General features: G+C 40.0%; 1 protein-coding gene across 1 annotated transcript in view; it reads right to left on the reverse strand.

Moving 5' to 3' along the window:
* grm5b (glutamate receptor, metabotropic 5b) overlaps positions 1-22805 on the reverse strand; it is a 64376-nt gene that overhangs the window by 32280 nt on the left and 9291 nt on the right. Inside the window, exons 4-5 of the mRNA XM_078244025.1 lie at positions 22564-22638; positions 21912-22086 (exon numbers count right to left, since the gene is read on the reverse strand). Of these exons, the coding sequence (XP_078100151.1) occupies positions 21912-22086; positions 22564-22638 (250 nt within the window). The remainder of the gene's footprint in view (positions 1-21911; positions 22087-22563; positions 22639-22805) is intronic.

Consider the following 22805-nt stretch of genomic DNA (forward strand, 5'->3'; position numbering starts at 1 on the left):
CGCGATAGTCACATCGGACGTTGCGATGTTAACACAAACTTTTTTGCTGCTTGATAGAAAAGTAAACTTTCACCGTTCTCCTTTTACATGATTGTTACCAGCGACCCTTCCCTGTCTTTAACACTTCCATGTTTAAGACAGGTAGCCACGTGGGCAGCGTGTGTATGGGACATAACGTTAGTCCGACGGGGTTTATCATTATGGGAAGTGAGGCTCTCCGTGTGTAGAAAAGTACCGAAAGCGGCAGCTGCTGCTGACACAGTGATGTACATACTTTCCATGGATAGTGAAGCTATAGTAGTCCATGTTTTATGTTCCCTGCAAAGACGAACTAAATCATGTGATTAATGCAACGTTATCACGACATCTCCCGGCCTTTTTTCACCGCATAAAGCTGCTAACAGCCAGGCTAAAGCTAATATAGTTAGCCTACAGAAACAATGTTACAGTATTTTTACGGTAAGGTCTGCATGCACAGCCAACCACCAATCACAATCAATGTTGATCAATTTATCTAACAAACAAGCAGGCCCCACTAGTCGACCACAACCTGAAATTTAGAGGAAGCAAAATGCATGCATTATTACTATCATTGACTTTAGCCTGAATTGATAGTATTACATGAATACAATGGTGTCATGTGAGTCAACCAGTATATTTAACTATCTAATTTCCCTCTCCAAAATCACTTCAGAAGAGTAGTCACAGCGCTTACTTGCTTTGGTGTTTGTAAAGCATTAAAGTTCAACAAAGAATGGTATTAATACATAAGAAAAGTTCCTTTTTCATTTTTATTTTCTTTGTAGATGCACTCCCCTACAAAACCACCCCAGTAATCGAGAATGATTTATTATTTCCAAATAGAGCTATTCATGTCATTTTATTTTTTTATATCGCATAATATAGCGCATGAAAAAAAAAAATATCGCTCGCTAATGTTTTTTCCAATATCATGCAGGTCTAGTATTGACCTTCAGGCCCTGTTTGAACTCACTCCATCACTGTTTTTCATTGAGAAAATGTCCATGGAAATGATGTCAAAAGCAATGGGGAAAAATTGTTTTGTAACAGTAGTTGTCGCAAAAACATCACAACACAAGACTTTTTTGTATATATGATCAAATGCAGTGGTGGAAGCAACACGTTCAGTTTGTTTTCATTACTGGACAAATTCACTTCCAATCAATGGAAATGTGGAGTAGATAAAGATAGAAAGAAGGGAGGTAGGAGACCAGATACAAGTAATAAGCTTAGCTTAGACAAAACGAGGAAAGACAAAGATAGAGGGATAAAAAAAACTATTTCACCAGGGGAAAGAAAACGACTATATTCCATTTCCTTCCTAAGGCATGTCACAATGTCTCCTACTATTAAGTGTATATATTTTGATCAGTGTGTCCTTCCCACTACAGTCCCCAGTGGAAACTGAAGCACAAAACCTGCCATGCTCTACCTGCTAAAGCATAATTGGATAAATTGTATCTCTTGTGCGTAAAAAGCATGGCATTGAACTCCCATTGAAATACTTTTACACTTCCATTTGTATTTCCATTTGAATTACAGCAACATCACCCCTCTTCACTTACGAGCAGAGGTACTGAGGAAATATAAATAAAAGAGAGAAAGCAGTGACATTAGGAGGAGTAAAGAGGTAGATAAAAAGTGAAAATAACTTGAGATGGTAGGGAAGAGAATGAAATAGAAGATGGGTACAAGAGCAGAAAGATGGATTAGTGCAGATAACAGACATTATTCCCCTCCAGCTGGGGTCTTTTTCTGGACGCACTCAGCTGTGAGAGTACACACACAGATATTTAGGAGACGCACAAATACATACACATACATTGGTTTGGGGGTGGTATATTGGTCAAACAAACACAGGACTTTCAACCAGGAGACCGGGGTTGGAGACCCTTTAAAAAAATAAAAGTAAACAGCAAGTTTTTTTTGTTTTTTTTTACTTTACAGAAAAAACTGAACTACTTTGCGTTCTGCGTCACGTGCGTAACCAGAAGTTGTATTAGAGGGTTGGAATTAACAACATACATGGCTTGGTTGAATACTTGATTCTGATTGGTCAATCACGGCATTTTGCGGTCTGCTAATTCTGTATAACAGACCATTGCTAAGCAGAGCAGACTGTTGCCATGTATATCAGAGCGTGCCATGGTCGCAGTCCTGATCACTCTGGAGGACATCCATCAATCCGCAGAATTTATCAGCTGTGGCAGCCTATGAACGCTACGCAGTAACTTCAGCGGTAGGGACAATAGTTAACGCTACATTGCAACATTGTGTTTACAGGTGTGTCAAATGCAGCGCCTGTGCAAGAAGAAAACGAGATAAATGAGGACAGAAACGTCAACATAAATATTTCCAAAGAAGTCCCATTCACCTGGTCTCACTTCACCATTAACGGAAATGTTAATTTTAATGTGAATTATAAGTTTACGTTGCTATGGACGCAGTGTTCCAACCATAGAGACCGAACAGACTATTTTCTTTAGCGGAAGCAATATAATCATTTTGAAATCAATAAAATCCTTTTGAAATTAATATTTTGTGTCAAATTATTGATAGCATTAAGGTCCTGCATCAACCTGTCGGAATTGTATTTCTTGTAATGACCGGCTCCCTCTACATTATCCCTAACATATCGTCGTATGGTTTGGCGGTCTTGTTGAATGTTCGAGGTGAAGAAGGGAGTTGAGCAGTGGAGAAAGAAACACAAGGAGAGAGATATAGAGGAATGATGTCAGGGGGGAAAGAGTTAGAGAGAGACAGAGGCTGTGTATTCTGCCTATTCCTCCTGGTCTGGCCTCATCACTTTTTATTGCTTCATACATAAAAGTGTATCTCTCATATCCAGCACAGCGGACACTGTAATATCACCTACTGAGGTAATACACCTCTCTCTCTCTCGCTCTCTCTACTTTATCACCATGATGGCCTTTTAGTCTCTCACTCCCAGATTCTCTCTCCATCTCTGCTTTTCCAACCCTCTCTCTATCATTTTCCTTTCCTCTTAGCAGTCCTCCAATTTCTAAGACCACAGTGTCAAATTCAAGTCATTGGACTGACTTTCAATGGCAACGTGCCAGCCTGGGACCAGCCTGTAAGGTGAGTTTGAAGTTAAGTAGTGCCATTATTGTGCAAAGCCATTTCCATTTAAAATGAGCCAAATGAATCAACAGTTAAAAGGAGGGGTCAGGATTTTTTAATTTCTTAATTCACATGTACATTAACAGAGAATTTGTCCCTCAAGAGGTTCGGAGAAGTCATGGGTTGCCGTAATTATTCATCATGTCCTATCCTAATATTGTGCTAGTGACACTTAAGCAACACTTATAATAAAACACACATTACATCTTTTAACATTAAGTTAAGTCGATTCACAGGCCATCAACATTTAAGACAACAATGCAAGTATATTTATCCAAACACACACTTCTCTCTACACACACACAGCCATTAATGGAAAATCTTGTGTGAGTTAATGATGGGCCGGTGGCTTAAAAGCAGCAGTCAGAGCTATTCCCTGCTTTACACGATGGCAATAATTATACTGGTTGGGCTGCGCTGCACACACACACACACACACACACACACACACACACACACACACACACACACACACACACACACACACACACACCCCTGTCTGTTTGACAGCATGAATTAGCAAAGAGAGGTGCAGCTAATGCCCGGTAACGAGACATCCAGCTTATCGCCCACCCCATCGTGGGTGTGTGTGTGTCAGAGAAAGAGAGATGGAGTACTAGACAGATCTGCATATACAGTAAATTAGATACATGTTAATCTGGACTATGATAACACTCTCTCTCTCTCTCTGAGCAGGAGTAAAAATAAAAAAGAAATGCTGATTGTCCTCTGTGTGTCCTAATTAACATGTTAGCATACTCTGACTAGCAATGTTTTTGCAGTGGCAGCGGATCTCTTTGGCCAGACTGTCTCTGGAGCTTGTGCGTGCTTAAGGATTTGTTTTTCCTTAAACTTATCAATGTCAGCAATGGATTTGGTAGTTCGCACATAAAAGCTTTTGTATTTGCAGCAGCATCTGATATATTTTTTGGCAGTAGCTAGGATTACACCGTCTCTGTGCTACTTAGATTTGTGGAGCAGGAAGCTATTGATCACCAATGTTTACGGTTTTTGGAGCAGATTCATATATTTTCATATCGCACCAATATGTGGCCATTTGTAATATATATCCAGACATTATGACTTTTGCTACATTGTTATTTAACTTTGCCTCTGAGCAGTCACCTGTGACATAAGTGTTGCCATGTATGTGAATGTCCATCTTGATTTTTGATTTTATTAGGATCCCCATTAGCTGATGCAGAACATCAGCTACTCTTCCTGGGGGTGAATTGAAATAATCTGCTCCAGGCTCCAATCGATAAAACTGACCTTAATAAATGTAGTAAAGGATTTGAGTTAAGTATTTAGAAACTGTTCTTATTGAAGTAGGGGGACACAGATGGGGCCATGTGTATGGTACACAAGTAAACATCCTGATCTTTCTCTCGCAAACTTTCTCTCTGTCACACACTCTCTCACTCTCTATAATTTTCTTGCTCTCTGTCTCCTGTGTTGCTATGGTAACAAGCTGTGCGGGGGCTGTGATACGGCACACATCACACCCGTCTCACTGAGCTCACTGGAAGAGAGGGAAAGTGAGGGAGACAGAGACAAATGGGTGACAGGGTTTGGTGTGTGCATTGAGTTTCCGTTGTCCAGTAATTACCGGTCATTGACCGAAAAAAAAATGATGAGAACCGAAAATTTGAATTGTCTCCAGTCAGAGTTACCGGTGGAAATAATTCTCTCTGCACAATTTCAATTGTGTTCAAATAGGCTACATTGATTTTCATATCTTACGTTCTATTAAAACAATGAACAATCATGTTGGTTTTTTTATTTTAAAAAATGACTGTAGACTGCGAGTATGCGATAAAGGAAAATACTACATGTCGCATTCTTGCTCTGATTGAATGCAGGAGTAGACTAGGTCTACCGTAGATTTACAAACTACAAACGGTGACAAGTAAGCGGGAAAGTCGAAGCCCAAGCCATGGCGAAACGATTACAATAAAAACGATTACAAATTACTTTATAAAACCAAGCAGTGGACGGTCTAACAAAAATTAAACTAATAAATTGCCAGAGAGGACGTAGTCAGCACCAGCTACAGCACTCTCAATGTCACAAACGCACATCGAGATACCATCCCTATGATGACAGCTCTCCGCGGTTAGAGATGCTTGACTTTCTCAACAGCCTGCGAGGTGCTTATTATGGATTACGGTGAAATCTATCCAGAGTGGGTCAAACTGGCCAAGGTAGCCTGGGTAATTTCCCATCTCCAGTGTGCCAGCAGAGAGAGGCTCCTCCCTGCAGAACCGCATTAAAAACAGCGCAGCAAAGTCGGCAGAGGCTTATGCACATCGGGAGTTGCAGAAAGACATTTGTCACACTTGTTTACAATTATTATGATTGTGATTTTGATTTGAGTACTGTAGTTTGTGTAGTTTTATTTCATCTGCCTAGCAAATGGAAAATAGGTCTATTTTAATTCAGCTCGCAAGTTGAAACAAAATTTTGATGTTGAATAGCTAGTTAAATAAGAATAATTAAAAACATAGATGTATTGGCCTGCACAGAATTGAGAGGACATCTGCAGTCTTAAAGTTCTAACCTTAGTATCTATGTCATTAGTATAAAACGGTTGCAAAGGTAATCAAAAGTGAACCTTCACGGCGTAATCTGGTACTTGCTTGGGCTGATGCTACTGTAAACCTGGCCACTACCTGCAGATTGCAGTCTGTCAAAAGCTTGCTGGTGTTATAGATAATTACATATCAAAGCCAATCACATTGTCTTAAGTGTCATAGTCACCCAACAAAGGCGTAATTGTTGATTATAAAGTAATAGCTCATTAGTCATGAGTCCTACATGTTAAGTATTGTCTTCAATAAAGAGTGTAAACTGTCAACTTCCTAAATAGAAAGATAAGTAATTTAGATACTTTAGCAGCAGTAGTACCGCCAGTCAGTTAATTTTCTGATAGGGCAATCAAACTCCCAATCCAAGGATACAGTCACTGAAAGCTCATTGATTTAGTTAGCCAACAACGTTCCCTACAGGATTTGAATTGGCAGGGCATGGACCTCTGTTTCACCTCCCCCTCTTCTTTCTTGTATTTAAGGTATTGTCTCATTGGTAAATCAATGTTGAGCCACTCTACAATTGCAGAGTAGAGACCAAATAAAATGATATCGTCATTGCTTGCTTATGACCTAAAAGGCCAAGGAGCTTTTGGCTAGAAAGACCATCATTATGTTTAAAGTACAAAAAAAGACAGCTTAATTGCGTGGCAGTCTAGGAGCCTATACAACCTTTTTGAACCATATCTGTTGTAAAAGGTACACTTATGTGTTTAGTTTGCTTTGTATATGATCCAACAATGTGTCTTTGGGTTAATATGATTGTGGCTGATTTCACACAGATCTTATACTTTTTGAACAAGCTACTTTGGTACAACACAATACTGGATGTTTTGTATATATGTGTACTGTATGGGGAGAAACTATAATGACTAAGCTTCCTGAATGCCTACATGCTTGTTCTGCCAAAAACATCCACAATTTTTCTCTGTATTTCTCTGTCCTTTGGAACTGAACAATGAATTGTCAGAAGCCAGTGTAAGTCAGTCAATTTCCTCAATATATTTGTGAGAGTCAGCCAAGGCAACCCATTTTCAGTTAATATTTCATTTAATTTGATGACCCATTTCTTGCTGTAAACCATTAACATATTAGGCAACTGAACAAACTGCCTAATGCGATGAATGGATAGAAGCCTCTGTGTTACCTAGCAGAAGAGCATAATTCTTAAAAACTAAAGACAAAGTATAACAGTAAATGAAATACTGAGGATCAGTTGCAGTGTTTCTCTCTGCCTGTGTCATGTAATCCCATTTCTTCAATTGTTCCCATTTTTCTGTGCCATTTACACAAAAGCAAAAAATAAAATATGGTGTCTGACAAAACACTCAGCAGCTTAAAGTTGTCCATATTCTCAGAGGCATCACAGTTGATATTTCTCTTAATTACCTTTGCCTGGTACAGAGTCAGAGCTAAATTAAGGGGCCAATTAATTTCCAGTCCAGCCTTTCAAACTTTCAAATGTCTGATGGATGACAAGCAAGTGTATATCGAAGAAGCTAGAATGAGGTGCTGCCGATGGAAATAAATTAGGCAGACAGAGGAAGTCAAGTCTGGAAATGGACAGAGTTGGAGGTTATTTGTGTCCTGATGAAATCTATGTTGTCATTACTTTATGTCAACTCCATACCAGCGTAAGAAAAAGTACAGTTAAATGAATGTTCAAACATTTAGCATATAAAACAAAAGGGGGAACCATTTAGATTCCTGTGGGGATTACTATAACGACGACTATAAAAAGGATTAGTTTTGGTGTGTGTGTGTGTGTGTGTGTGTGTGTGTGTGTGTGTGTGTGTGTGTGTGTGTGTGTGTGTGTGTGTGTCCCACAGTGTACATAATGCCGAAATGAGAGCTTACAACAGACTAACCGTGCAAACAATGTGTACCAACACATATTCATTAACACACAAATCCAGACAAGGACAGATATATATTTACTCTGGTTAACCTTCTGTCTACCTCTCTTCCCTAATATCACTGTCTCTCTGTCTCTTATGTCTGCCTGTCTTCCTCTCCTAACCTCTCTAATTCCCAGCACTTTTCCCGTCGGCATGCTGTAAGAGGATAAGGCCATTCCCTGGGAGAGCAATAAAAGGATGAATATGTGTTTGTAGGTGTGTTGTGTGTCAGCCCATGCCTAAGTGTGTGTGTGTACATGCGCACATGCATTTTTTGCATGTTGCACATGTTGGTAAGCCAACTGAATACAGGTGTGTTTATGTGTATAGTTGTGTATGTGTGAGTGTTCGTGTCAAAGTGTGTTTGTGTGTCTACATTATGTTGGCTGACCGTGTGTGTGTGAGGTCTGCCCTACATATGGAAAACCTCTTAATTCCCTGCAAAGAGACCGAGTCGGAATACCATTAGAAATTCTTGTGTATTCTTCTTTTGTTTTTGAATCCTCCTCCCTAAGCAGAGGGCCCACTAACAGTCATTACTATAATCAGCCTGTCTCTTTCAGTGGGAACAGAAAGAAAAAAGATGATGGGGATGTACAGCATCCAGAAAGGAACTTCTTTATTCCTTAAATATGCTGTTTCAACCAGAAATACTGTACATTAAACCACGTAAGCACCACCATTGAAATGTCACTTCTGTGGAATGGTAAAGATGTTCTTTAAGCTGTGGCCTTACCAAACCCTCCAAACCACAAGGAAAAACTACACCTAACAGTGTGACCACTCAATGTTCCTCCATAAAAACATCAAGTGTTGTAAAATACATGATTTGAATTTAAAATTAGTTATATTTGGCATAAACGTAATCATGATTCTAGCTGTTTAATTAATGAGTGGGAAGACAGGCGAAAAATAATAAAAGAGTAAGAACCTAAAAAATAAAAACTATAAAAAAAATAACCTACACCCAATTGGCCCACTGGCACACGGCCAATGCAGCATTAGATTCACCACAAGTTAGTGGTGCTGTGTGATGTAATGCTATTTCAGTGGCTTCAACATCCCATTAAAAATAATGCACAGCTAAAATCCTGCTGCAGGCACTGACCTAGAGGGAATGGATACAATAACAGCAGTTCATCACTATTGCGTGAGATTGGAAAATACTGTATATAATAGCAGGTGCTACCGAAGTGTTAATTCCTGGTCCAACCATATATACACATAAAAACACTACACCAATGCTACACCATCAGACACAAACAAAGTTTTTCTTGTTTTAGTTTTTTTGTCATTTGTATTCTATTCATGTATCTAGTGAATACATCAGTACTGTACTTCAAATTAAAGAATTATTTACCCCAGTGTTTTTAAGCCACTCTGCAGGCTCTCATCCTGATGGCCTAAAGATGAAAGATGAAAGAAGCTGTCTAGTGTAAATATGCCTGCACTCAAAGCCAGTCTAGCAACAGGACAGCTGTTGTCCTGGATATATCTAATAAACATTCATGAGCAGACAAGTTAAAACATAGAGACCATAAAGGAAATAATGCTTTCGTGATTTCCATTCTGGTCGAGGGAAAAAATACGCAGGAAGAGAGAGAAGTAAAGTGTAAACAAGACAGGAGCAGCCGAAGAAAGAGAAGGAGACATAGGGGCAAAAGATAGAGACAGATACTGACGGAGAGACTGAGAAAGAGACGGAAAAGCCTGCGAGTTGAATAAAGAATTCTTTGATATTAGATAGTTTCAGTTCAGCAGCCTTTTGATCGGCTGTCTTAAAAGGACTTCACCCAAGCTGACAACGGAAAAAGAAAGTCAAGGTAGATTTTCATTGGGGTTTAAAATGTGAAGACATAAACCTGCAGGTTTATTTGATATGTGGTTGACACTTTTGACACCAAGTAAGAAAGAGATCAAAGGAACTTTGCCTCAGGAATTCCTTCCTTTGTCGAATTCTGAGAAATATGGCTTGATGTTGTACAACAGAAGAATGTCAATATTAATGACAAAAACAAGAATCTCTGGATGAGCCGCAGCCGAGCCATTAGATAAAGTTGTGGGGAAAAAATACTGGGAAACAAGCAATCGGCCCTTTCTAAACCGGCACGCACTGAACTAGAAACACAAATAACTAAAAATCAGGCCTTGGAAAAGGGCCATACTCAACAGTATGTCTGTGGTTCACTTCATCTAGATTTATTATTCTAAAAAATAAAAATATCACTGTTTATCTAATATTTCGTCAACAAACACCATTTCCTATAAGCCCTAGACCATCATAAATATCACAGCTCAACAGACAAATTAGGTCAGAGTCAAGGGGTCGCGGCTAGTTTACACATCTGTAATAACAGCAGGACAAGGGACAGCAAATACTGGACAGCAAAGATTATAGCTACAAAATTGGAAAAAGAAGAGACTGATGTAAGCACCCGCTTTCTGTACGCTAACAAAGTCATATGAGAGATTGTATTGAGCTACAGAAGCTAGTGAAATAGAGGCCATCCCAGACATGACATCAGGAATTTGGACGACTATTGATCAGCCATCAGTATTTTGTGCAAAATCAGACCAGTGGAATCTGAGAATTCGCCAAAGTTTTCACATTTGAAAGACAGATGGACATAGGCTCATATACATCTTTTTTAGGGAAAGGTAAGTGTGGGGTGGATTAGTGATTATGCATCCAAAAATCCAAACATTCCCAGATAAAAAGACAAAGATTTGTTCAGTCCCAAAGCTAGATGCCCCGGTTTAGACTATTGGGAACTAGAAATAAGATCTGAGTTATTAGCACAGATTTCCAATGTTACGTGTTAAAACCCAGTTTAAACACATTTGCAATGTTTACCCACATGAACGGGAACAGACACACACCTGCATGCATGCAGTGTCGCACATTGTATATCTACAGTAAGATGCACAAACTAATAAACACTGACAATGTATAATCACACACAAATTCACACACACATGTACTGATACACATGAAAAACAAATGTCTCTTTATCGCCTGTCTCCATCCATCACTCTTTCAAACATATTCCCTTGTGTTTAATTAACAGCAGTCTTTTATTGCAAAGCTATGAAAAGAATTCATTATCCATAATTTCACAGATTAAATGAAACGAAGCAGCTCTTGTTTTAATCAAGGGTAAGTTAACATGATACTAGCAATCATTACACAGCTCAAGACTCAATACACAACAGACTGGAACAGACCTTGTTTGTGTGTGCATGTACAGTATGTGTGAGTGTGTGTATCAGCACCTCTGTATGTTAATGTGTGCCTGTGTAAATGTGTTTGCATACATCCCAAACCCAGCGGCAATGCATAAATTATACTCCTACTGTGAGCAAGTTGCTTTTTTATGTCGGACACAAAATCTTTTATTTGCCATATTTTTGAAGGACACACACACACACACACACACACACACACACACACACACACACAAACACAGTCTTCTCTGCTCTAAACTGCTAATCTCTCTTCTCTTCAATCATCTTCTCCCTTCCTTCCCATTCCTCGCCTTTCTGCATCTTTCCTTCCCCCTCCTCGCTCGGTTTGCCTGCTCTGCCCTCACCATGTCTTTGATCTGCTCTCACTAACATGCAAGTGTACAATCCACTGAAGATCAATTTTAAGGCAGCTTTGAGACATCTCCGATGTTTTGCCATAAGATGCCATTTAAAGGAGAATTCCGGCCATTTTTTACGTTAATCTTGATCGCTATAAATATGCAAGTACAGTCGATAGAAAGAAAAAAAATGAGCTGAATTGGTGCGGTCAACACGGAGTAGCTGCAGCTACGTCTACAAGCTTCCACTGAGCTAAAACGGCAGTTGTCGGGGCAAGTTTTAGAGTGCCTTTGTGCCTCTTAACAGACACAAAATGCAAGTAAAATGTCTATGCAACATGAACATGTCCCTTACGTGACAACAAGATGCGTCTTCAACTCAGACATTGTTTAAATTCACCTACCCTGTCTCTATCCTGCTGGTAGCTAGCTCGCCCTGCTAGCTGCTAGCTGCCGTCCGTGATAAGTATGTTCAGCCATTAGCTGCAGCAACTCCAGTTTGCTAGGACCGATTCAGGTCGGGTTTTTCTCATCGAAAGTACTCGCATATTTATAGCGATCAAGATTAATGTAACATTTAAAAACCACAAGGAAGTGTGACCTTAACAGACAGCTGTGTTGTGTAGTGGGAAACTCCAGGGGTCTGACATCTGCTAAACGATCAGTTTAGGGTCTCAGTTCGCATATATCACATTCTGACAAAAACGCGTGCGTGAGAGATGATGAGATAAAGTCACAAATGAGAGAAAAAGATGAGAGAAATGTGACAAAACAAGAGAGGCATGGAAGATGAGGACAGTGGGGTCGTAGAATATGAGCACAGAAATGTTCAGGCTCTGATCTGAATTTCACTGAAATGGCCATTGGCATTATAAATAAGCCCCTCTTCTAACAGTGCTGAATGTAGTTATTGTCACTTTCCTTATGACTGTTATAGTTATAAAAAAAAACTACAGTACACATTTCCTGACAGTAACACACACACACACACACACACATAGTATTAATATAGTTGCACCCACGCATGCACATAGCCATGCATGCGCATGCGCCACATATCACCCCAACTGCTAGGCTGGATTCATCCAAATATGGCAGAGGATATTTCCATGGCAACAGCAGACAGAAGGGCTGCATACTTGTGCTGTGTGATCTCCAGAGATAGTCTGCTTTTTGACTTTTGATCCAAACTATTCTCCTTTAATTCATTCAACAGTATGGTCCATATCTTCAGCACAGTACAACTATCTGCCTGTGGTTACATATTGGCTGCCATGGAAATGCAACTACACTGCTTGAACTGTAAGATTGCAAACTTATATACATTGGTTTTAACCTATGATGTGGTTATATAATTTGTATTTGTACTTTTAAACAATGTTTTTGCTGTTTTTAATCAACTTAGGTCTCATTGAGGACATGCACAGCACAGATAGTATTTCCCTGAAATCTGTTGCTGCAAAACAGCTGCAAATAAGAAAATACAGCCATTTATAAATGGCACTGATGGAGTGGACACACAGTAACAGGTAAAAGGCAGACAGTGCTTGAGAGGGAAACATATTTCAAACTGAAATGACTGACCATAAAATACAGAGATGTTGTTGCTGTGTAGTCAACCCTATGATAAGTCTTAGCTATTATCACTGGCTGCCCTGCATGGTCTGGATGGAAATTTATTGCGAGGAGGGACAGTGCTTCAGTGCATTTTGGGTGAGCATGTGCTTAAATACCATCTTAAACTCCTGCTGCCTGCCTTACCCAATAAACCATACATCTATACATTCAGTCCATAAACTAACACATCTGTAGATTGGTCTGGTACAGTGTATAAACATACACACACACATACACATACTGCAAACTTTCTGTAATATGTCATTTAGAAGATTTGTGAAGCTGTTTTAGACAAACAATAATTCAAACAGCATTTGCCCATATTTGCTACAGGGCCGTGTCAAAGATGCATTATCAAAGGAAATGTGTGTTCAATACAATATGTATTTCGCAGGGTGGGTTTTATGGAAAAAAACTAATGACATGTGAATTTGTGCTCGTAAGAGTGTGTACGTGTAGATGTGTAAGAGTGTGTGTGTGTGTGTGTGTGTGTGTGTGTGTGTGTGTGTGTGTGTGTGTGTGTGTGTGTCCCATGTGGCTAGATATTTATCTCTGCCCAGCTATTCATTAATTGGTCTGCAGCCTGCTGGCACCATGAGGAATTATAGGACAGAAGATATCAATACAAATCAAAATGTGTGTGTGTGTGTGTGTGTGTGTGTGTGTGTGTGTGTGTGTGTGTGTGTGTGTGTGTGTGTGTGTGTTAACATGGGTTTTTAGGATTATTTCTAGAAGAACATCAAACATCTAAAACCAGAAACAGTGAAACTGAGCCTGTTGAAGCTTTTTAAAATTGAAAAAATGTTAAGAGCAATTTAATGTAAATATTCAGCAATGGCAGTATTCCTGATGTCACCCTAAAGCCTTCACTGCACTAAATAACCTTAGGTTTATATTATGCTAATGTTAATTACGTTAATGTTATTATCCCAGTACACAAAGCCTGTAAAAATACATTTACTGAAAAAACATGTTAAAGTGATCAGTTCATCAAATGTGCAATGTCACTGTAATGTTTATATCGAAATTTAAAAATGGCAAATGCAGTGCAGATCCTTTGTCATGTAGGAGGAGCGTAACCTTGAAGTGGCACGACTTAGATTTAGAAGAAAGAGTTTAAGGAAGGAACGAAGTTGCTACCAAAGTCTACAACAATGATACTTATCTTTACACTTATCAGGAGCAGGGTACTAAAGCCGTGTCAGAGAGGTCCCATTCAGACCAACAGTAGAAGTGGATTGTGTTTTGTCAGTGCGTAATTTTAAAAAGGGGTACAGTATAACTGTTTCTGAGTTCACTATGAGAGGGTGGAGGATGTATCAAGCTCAAAGAAATTCACTAACCATCTGAGTATTCATCACACAGTGATGAAAAAAAGCCACAAGATCCATATCACACATCACATCCAGGCAATGTTAGAGGCGGTACTACAGACAGACAGGTTTCAGTGAGAATCAAATCAAACCAAGCACGCTGCCCATCTCTAATGCAAATCTGCAAATGCAATCTGAAGATCTTGTAGTAGTCTATTCTATTAATGACCATACTTATCTAAATAATCTTCTGTGTGCCCTTGTGGTAATATAATTATCTTGGTGTTCTGCCCAACTGAGATAATCAGAAGTTCCTTCCACAGACCTCTATTGAGCAGGGCAGCCACCCGTGACCATCTCCAATTTACAACTACAGTCCGTTTTGATTCTGATGCTAACGAAGGCTGATATTTAATTAACCGACCTAATCAAGACAGACTGGCCAGAGACAGAGGACTACAAGATATACTGCAAAAATATCAATTTTAACAAGTCATTAGGGTCTATATTCAGCATTAGAAAACAATTGTCTTGGAAAGCCAAATGGTGTGATCTCTTGATCACTTAGATCAAATAAAGTGGCCATTCAGTTTTAAATTAGGAGGACTGTTCAACTCGTATCAAGATTAGGTGTTGAAATTAATCAAATAATCAATGCATCGTGATGTGGACATGGACGATGCTGCATCGATGCAGTGGCCGACCATAATCGATTATAACGCAATGACGTCGCTCGTTAATTTTCCGGCCACAGCATAAACATTCAAATAAAAAAATAACATTCTCAGTAGCCTAACCCGTTTCTCACACACACACACACACACACACACAGAGACAGGCAGACATCCACACAGACAGACAGACACACAAACAAACAAACACAGACACACACACATGCAAAACGGCTGAGCAGAGACATGGGAGAGTGGAGAGAATCGCAAATCGAGAAGAGGAAAGAAAACACTGAGAAACATCGAGAGACACTAGAATAGTTAGCTTGGAGAAGATCTAAGTGGAATGACGAAGCTGAAGAGGTGGAGCTACACTAAAGGCACTTTTCACAGCAGTGGTTTAGAACAAACGTTGTGCTAAGTGTGCCTGGCTAAAGTTGGCGCTAACGGACTAGCTAAAGTTGGAGCTAACGGACTAGCTAAAGTTGGAACTAAGGGCGGAGAGTTGCTGATTCGGAGGACGCTGATTTTGGACCGGAGAGGACGACAGCGTGTTTCCCTGCTGAAGAGGACTTTGCCGTAGCTGGTGACTGGTTTTCGTTTTCGTGTTTGAGCTGTGTTTCTTGGACTAAGGGACCGTTCCGTATTTATGGAATGGACCACCAGAGGAAAATAGGGGAGGGTCATGTCTTTTTATTCTTTGTTGAGGGGCGGGTCATCCAATTCTTATTAGTCTAGGGGGGAGGGTCACCCAACTTTTGTATTCGTGAGAACAGCAACATTTCAAAGTGGCTTGTTTGGTGCATATTTATCCATGTAATTCAATGTAGCTCTCTCAGTCTCTGCCCCTATCGCTAGCAGATGGGTCCCTCCCTATTTAGTCAGCCAGACAATTTTAACTGTAGCTTTAGAGACTGTGGGATTTCCCAAACTGAATAAATCCCGCTCACACATTTAAACACAAAAGTGCTTTGCTAGCTCCATCGTGTTGTAACTAAGACATCTGATGAAAAAATAATGTTATTCATTAGCATGATTGCCGTACTGTTTAGTTCAAAAACATCCAAAACACCTTACGAAAACATAACGGACCAGACGCAAGCTTTTATTTTGAAAAGTCAAAGCTTGCGGACTGAACCAAGCCGGGAGGGCATGAGACGGGAGGTCTCCAGGCAGAAGCCATACCCGACTCAAATATCCTTTCGGTCCCGGTGATCCGGTGATTGATTGATATATTATATATATATATATAGAGATAGATAGATAGATAGATAGATAGGATAGATAGGATAGATAGGATAGATAGACACATACATATGCATGCATGTATTTGAGAAGGAAGGAGTGGTAGCATGCAAGCTCCCAAATTGACGCTCGTCTGAGAAATGCAGTTTTGGATAATGTTCAGCTTTGGCAGCTTTACCTATATGCTTTTTAAGGTTTAGTCACGTAAGTCATGGCTGTAAAAAAAAAAACAATGGCTATCTGTATGTCTTTGCCAAGTGCAAACCAGTACAGAAAGCATCAATAAATAGTTGGGGAGGGTCATCCCTTTTTTCCATATCATTTTGGAGGGTCATCCAAAATGTATTGCTAATGAAGGGAGGGTCAGGTCTATATCGACTAAAGCTCCCAAAACTCCTCCGGTGGCCCCTGAAATAAATAACCCCTAACAGCTAACTGTAAGTTGGATTTCTGTGTGTTTGCTTCACTGAAGATAACGTCCTGCACGTCCACACAAGCTACCATCAGGCCCGCAACTCTTTTTTTTTTTTCCTCTTGGCACGTGTGTGTGTGTGTGTGTGTGTGTGTGTGTGTGTGTGTGTGTGTGTGTGTGTGTGTGTGCGTGCGTGCGTGTTGTCTGGGGTCAGTTATTCCAATACAGCACAATATATTTGCTGGTTAAAAGTAGGGTGGTATATGACTAATCCAAAATAGGTAAACCTTCGTGGTAGCTACCTTAAAGAAATGAACCCAAACACTTCATCATTCCAGTCTAAAGTTACTTATTGCACTTGGGCATTGCACTTGACAATGCAAGTTTGTCAAGTCAAATATATTATATGGCTTTAATAGAAAAATGTTTTTGATGCATCATGATATCGAATCGAAGACCTGATAATCGTAATCGAATCAGGAGATCAGTGAAGATTCACACCTCTAATCAAGATGGGGTTGTATAATTTAAGGAAACTGCTGGAATCCATTGATTAATTTAATTTTTTTTTTTTGTTAACATGGAATAAACTGCACATTGCCAAATTTCAGAGCCAATGTATCATAATTGGTCTTTTCATCTTATTCATCTTTCTTTTGTATCTATTATTCTATTCTATTATCCTTTTTTCTTCCTAATTGGGAGTGTCCAATTCCCTGTGACTCCCAGTAGTTGCCATTGCTAATTTTACTGGGGAGGAATTGAAGGAACCTATTATGCTTTTCCATATTTTCTGTCATATCTATATGTTACAACGTCAGATTTTACATGTTAAATGTGGCCAGAGCTTCAGATAATGAGGTAAACATATTTCAGAGAAATCCCTGCGAGCAAAAACCTAATTTTTCCCAATGTTCTGAATGCTCCGCTTTGAAAAAATGTTCTACTCTCGGCTCTGTTTCACGTAACACAGAGCCAGGTGGTCCAGGTAGTTTACTGCAGTTTTTAGGCTATTGCTTTGTTTACATAGGACTAGCTACATGCTACATCAGGGAAAGCTGTAATCTTGGCTGCCATTGTTGTTAATTTCTCCACAAATTTTGGGTCATGTTACTGCTGCAACATATATGGTTGGGTAGTATTTAGTTCAGAAGCTTTTATCTGTGATTTTTGACGGTAGAAAGTGCTGCTTTTTCCATTACAATCCACTACTAACTACAAGTAACTGCATGCTAACGCCAGGGAAACCTGCAACCTTGGCTGCTAATGTTAATTTCTCCGAAATTAATTAAACGAAATATATCCGGTTGGGTAGTTTTTGGTTTAGAAGCCTTTATTGGTGATTTTTCATGTTACAAAGTCCTGCTTCGTTGCAGTCAGTCTCAGGCTTGGAGTGCAACAACAGCGGTGATTCCAGAGACTCGCGAACATGCGGAAGCGCACTGGCCAATCAGAGCAGACTGGGCTTTTTTGGGAGGGGGGCTTAAAGAGACAGGCGCTCAAACAGAGGGTGAATACAGGTGCAGCAGCCATGGGCTGTATTGGAAAAAATAAAGTGTTCTTGAACATTAAAGCATGAAAACATGTTCTAGTAGAATCACAAAATACAAGTATGAATCTGAAAACAGTATATAATAGGTCTCCTTTAAGCCTTGGTTATACTCACGCGTGACACCGTGGCGCAAGCTTCCACAGATGGTGTGTGAGCTACGAGCATGTACAGAGGCTAGGGATGTAACGGTATGAAAATTTAACCTGACAGTTATAGTGACTTATCACGGTTTTCGGTATTATCGCGGTATTTTTAAAAGTGTGTTCAATATGTTCAGAAAGCACGGATAGGCCTACACAAGCTGAAATAGTTTCAAAAAGTGTAACAGTGTTTATTATATTACAAGAATATAGGCAATAGGCTTGTACAAACCATTGAAAACTGGCTACTGAAACACTGGCACTCTGTAGGGTGTCCGGTAAGAACTTGAACCAGAGATGTCTGACTTTGAGATCCAGGAAGATTTATTTACAACTCCAACATGAAGTTAACTATGAAGCTGTATTTGACATTACATGTGAAGTTGGATGTCGTTCTGAAATGTAAACAAATAATGCACATCAATAAGCATCTGACTTACTATGAACATTATTTACCAAAACTAAATGTTACAGCCACCAGCATATAACAAGTAACAATACTAAGAATTACATTCATTTCGCTGTAATAATTAACATAAATGTAACATATTGCTCAGTAACACAAACTGAGAATAAGCCACATCTATTACAGCACACATATCCATAACGGAGCAAACATTGTAATACACCTTTAATAGCTAAGCACGTGACTCCACAGCGCTAGTCTGTTTACTGGCGATTGCACCTTGCTAGCAAATTGCCCTAACACAAGCTGAATATCAACATGTGGCTGCACAGGTAATATTCAACAATCTGCACATCTATCAGCTATGCAATAAGAAACACAGCAACAGCAATAGTATCAAGGCGATAATATATCTCTCTCTCTCCAAATAAATGTCATGTCGTAACACAGGCAAAACTTAATCCACATTGTAGCAGTACACTTATTGAAATATGAATAAATGTAGCTTAAACGTTTACATATAACGAGGCAGTAAAACCCGTGACAGTTTAGCAAGCTACAGAATAGTTTTAACTTACGTTCTGTGGAATGATAAAGAAAAAAGTCCATTTACAGCTGCTGTTTTGTCCCCTTCTCCTGTCTGAGCGCGAGTGATTGGCAGGAGATCAAAGCAATGAATCTCATCAATGATTGGTCAATCATCTCAGGAGAGAGAGCAAGTGTTACTATGGCCTTTTTTTACAAGGCTGATAAATGTCCTGAGCGCTGTCATCTCCTCCTTCCGCCATGATTTCAACTTTAAGAAACGCACTGTAGGCTACGCAATGCGCCGCGCGGCAACTTCAGGAGACTCGGATGAAGCTGGGAACACACGGTTTCCACACCGTGGTAATCCACCGTGATAATAATGATATTTTAAATGAAAACTTTGTTACCTTCAACATTTTTACCGTGGTTTACCGTTACACCGGTAATCGCTACATCCCTAACAGAGGCGTTTATGCTCAACACAATGTTCATTGCAGTATTTTTTGAAACGCCAGGGAGCGTACAAACAAAATGAACTGTAAATATGAGAGAGCACTGGTGTGGGCTTCTCCTCAGTTTCGTAGCTTTGAGCCACCATTCAAAACAGATCAAACCCTCTGTATTGTAAATAGTCACAACTTAACCCATGACAGGTTATCAAAGCTATGACTTTAGCTGATCCATCCCTTTGATTCCATGAGGACAGGAGACGTATCTTGGTTTTATGATCTTTTGCTCTCTCCTTCCACATTCTTCTATAATATAATAGCAAGGCAAACCCATATAAAGCTTGTATAAATGTTTAGCATGGTTTAATACTTTACCTCACTCTCAGCAGGATGACAACGATGATGACGTAGTAGATGGAAGATGATGAGTAGGATGAGCGTGATGATAATGAGCATCATGGTGGCGATGACAAAAAAAAAAATGATGCTGGCTACGATTTAGTTACACAGCACAGATCACTGCGGGAAGAGTAGAATTACAGTAGGATTACATTTGTGGCATTTTAATGGTAATTAAATTATAATGTTATAAAGGTTATAATATATTCAAAGTATTTTGTTCTCTGCATATTGGCTAGGATAGTTGCTAAAAATCACACACACAAACAGCCCATTTGGATTCCATCCATCCATCCATCTTCGTCCGCTTATCCGGGGTCGGGTCGCGGGGGTAGCAGCTCCAGCAGGGGACCCCAAACTTCCCTTTCCCGGGCCACATTAACCAGCTCCGACTGGGGGATCCCGAGGCGTTCCCAGGCCAGGTTGGAGATATAATCCCTCCACCTAGTCCTGGGTCTCCCCCGAGGCCTCCTCCCAGCTGGACGTGCCTGGAACGCCTCCCTAGGGAGGCGCCCAGGGGGCATCCTTACCAGATGCCCGAACCACCTCAACTGGCTCCTTTCGACGCGAAGGAGCAGCGGGTCTACTCCGAGCTCCTCACGGATAACTGAGCTTCTCACCCTATCTCTAAGGGAGACGCCAGCTACCCTCCTGAGGAAACCCATTTTGGCCGCTTGTACCCTGGATCTTGTTCTTTCGGTCATGACCCAGCCTTCATGACCATAGGTGAGGGTAGGAACCATTTGGATTGATGGTTATTTTTGCAAGTGAATTGTAGTAGGAATTTATTTAAGTGAGAACAAAGCTTACAGTAATGTGAAAACCACCTCCAAAAAACAGCATGTGTGTTTTTGTGAGTGTATAAAGGGTAATGATGTCTGTTGATGTACGGTTTGGATGTACAGTCGATTTTGGTGTTTAACAACATACATCAGTATTCTTCTCTCTGTTTCTGATACAATGACCACTGCTCCACCATTTTACAAAGGCATGGCAACAATCTACAGTTTTCCATTAACAAGTCACACAGTTCAAAATTGAATGGTCTTTGAAAATTAGAAACAAGAGCTAGAAATGGTCCAGCCACAGAATAAACTTTACTTGTTGCCCAGTGGTAATGTCAAGCCCTGGCTACTACTGTACACAACAGCGTTTCCTGCACCCTTCTGTAGCAAAAGCAGGCCACCTCAACTGAATTAATGACCTGAAATGTCTGAATCTGCCTAACTCAGCTCAGCTAATTACAGTGATTGGTCTATTAGGTTTACCATCATTTGCTTAATGGTAATTAATAACAAAAAACAGTATGTTACAAAATCAGCAAATAAAACTTGCACGTTTTGTCAGTTAGGAAATGTTTGGATGCAAATGGCTAAATCAGTCAATATTATCTGGGAGGGGGGGGGGGGGGGGGTGTAACTGACTAGAGTGAAGTTACCTTGAAGTTTGATAATCACCACATGGATGCACATTTTATGAAAAGAACTTGATTGAAATGAGTTTGAAGTAGATGTTTACCAGCTGGGCTCTCCTTTTTATAATAATAGCTCTGTGTTCATAATCATCAATGGCTCTCATAAGAGGGTTATTTTAGAGAAAAGTGCAGAACCACAGCTTTGCCTCTCCATCTGCCCTCCAAAACATCCAGTGTGTGAAATCCCCAGTGGATCACACAGTTTGAATATAGCTGCCTGGCTATACTGTATAACATGGAATACACTACAAAACAGATTTCATTCCAACTGAATTACTGTTTTTACTGATCCGATCATATTCAATTTCCATAAATTGAGCAAGACTCACAGAAAAAATAGAGGAAATCAAGGACCCATTGACACGTCTCAATCATATTAAAATGTTCCGGGGGAAACCCTGTACTGTATATGTATGACAATATACAACTGCTCAACATAACACAGTAGAAGTGAATTTTGTAGCTCCGCTGACCTGCCGATGAGTAGGAACTCTCCTACCAATGCCTGGCGTCTCATGGCCATGAGGATGTTGCGGACAGTCATGCCTTCACAGAAACAAGCCACCACCCTGGCCTTGGGCAGGTGGCCCCTCAGTCTCTCCAGCAGCCGATCAAAGCTCTGCTCTCCAGCATTGCTCCAGATTTTGCCTAGGGAAAACATGTCAGACAAATACAAACATGGCCTGTGACGGGTGCGATATGCATCTCTGTTGCGTCATGTGTTGTGAAGTGTTGGGTTTCTTTTGGGGTTTTCTTTTGTTACTTCGTTGTGCTTAAGTGTCAACCACCTTACACCCACTGTGTGAAATGGCTCTTTGCAAGGTGATAAAACAACAAAATATATGTTTTGTTTCTTGTTTAGTAGATGTCTGGAAACTGAAACGGCAGGTCAATTCATTTTAACTGCTGACACCATGGTGTCCTTGTTTGTCAACATGTAAAAAGGTAATTAGATGCAAGTGCTGCTAATGGCTTGTGGTTTGTGTGAAAATACTAACAAACCCTTACACAAACTGCACACACACTAAAATCCAATGCAATTTCTTACTCAACTACAACTTTTCTGTAATATTTGGATCAATAATTGCTCAGTTTACTGTGGTTGTCTTGACCAGATTAGCTTACCAGAGTGGGCAATACAGATGCCCTCCTTGGCTGCCATGTCCTTGAACGCTTCCATCCCACTTTCACCATAGTTGCCTGGAAAACCACAGAAAGGGTAAGGGATATTGAATTAATTTAGTCTTGTTTTAAAATTACCCAAACAGCAGAGGAACATGGATGTATAGATGGATGGACATGATTGGAATGAATATTGTCATCAGGGGAGAGGGAGAGGGAGAGGGAGAGAGAGAGAGAGAGAGAGA

The sequence above is a fragment of the Sander vitreus genome, chromosome 3, assembly GCF_031162955.1.
Source record: "Sander vitreus isolate 19-12246 chromosome 3, sanVit1, whole genome shotgun sequence".
Taxonomy (NCBI): domain Eukaryota; kingdom Metazoa; phylum Chordata; class Actinopteri; order Perciformes; family Percidae; genus Sander; species Sander vitreus.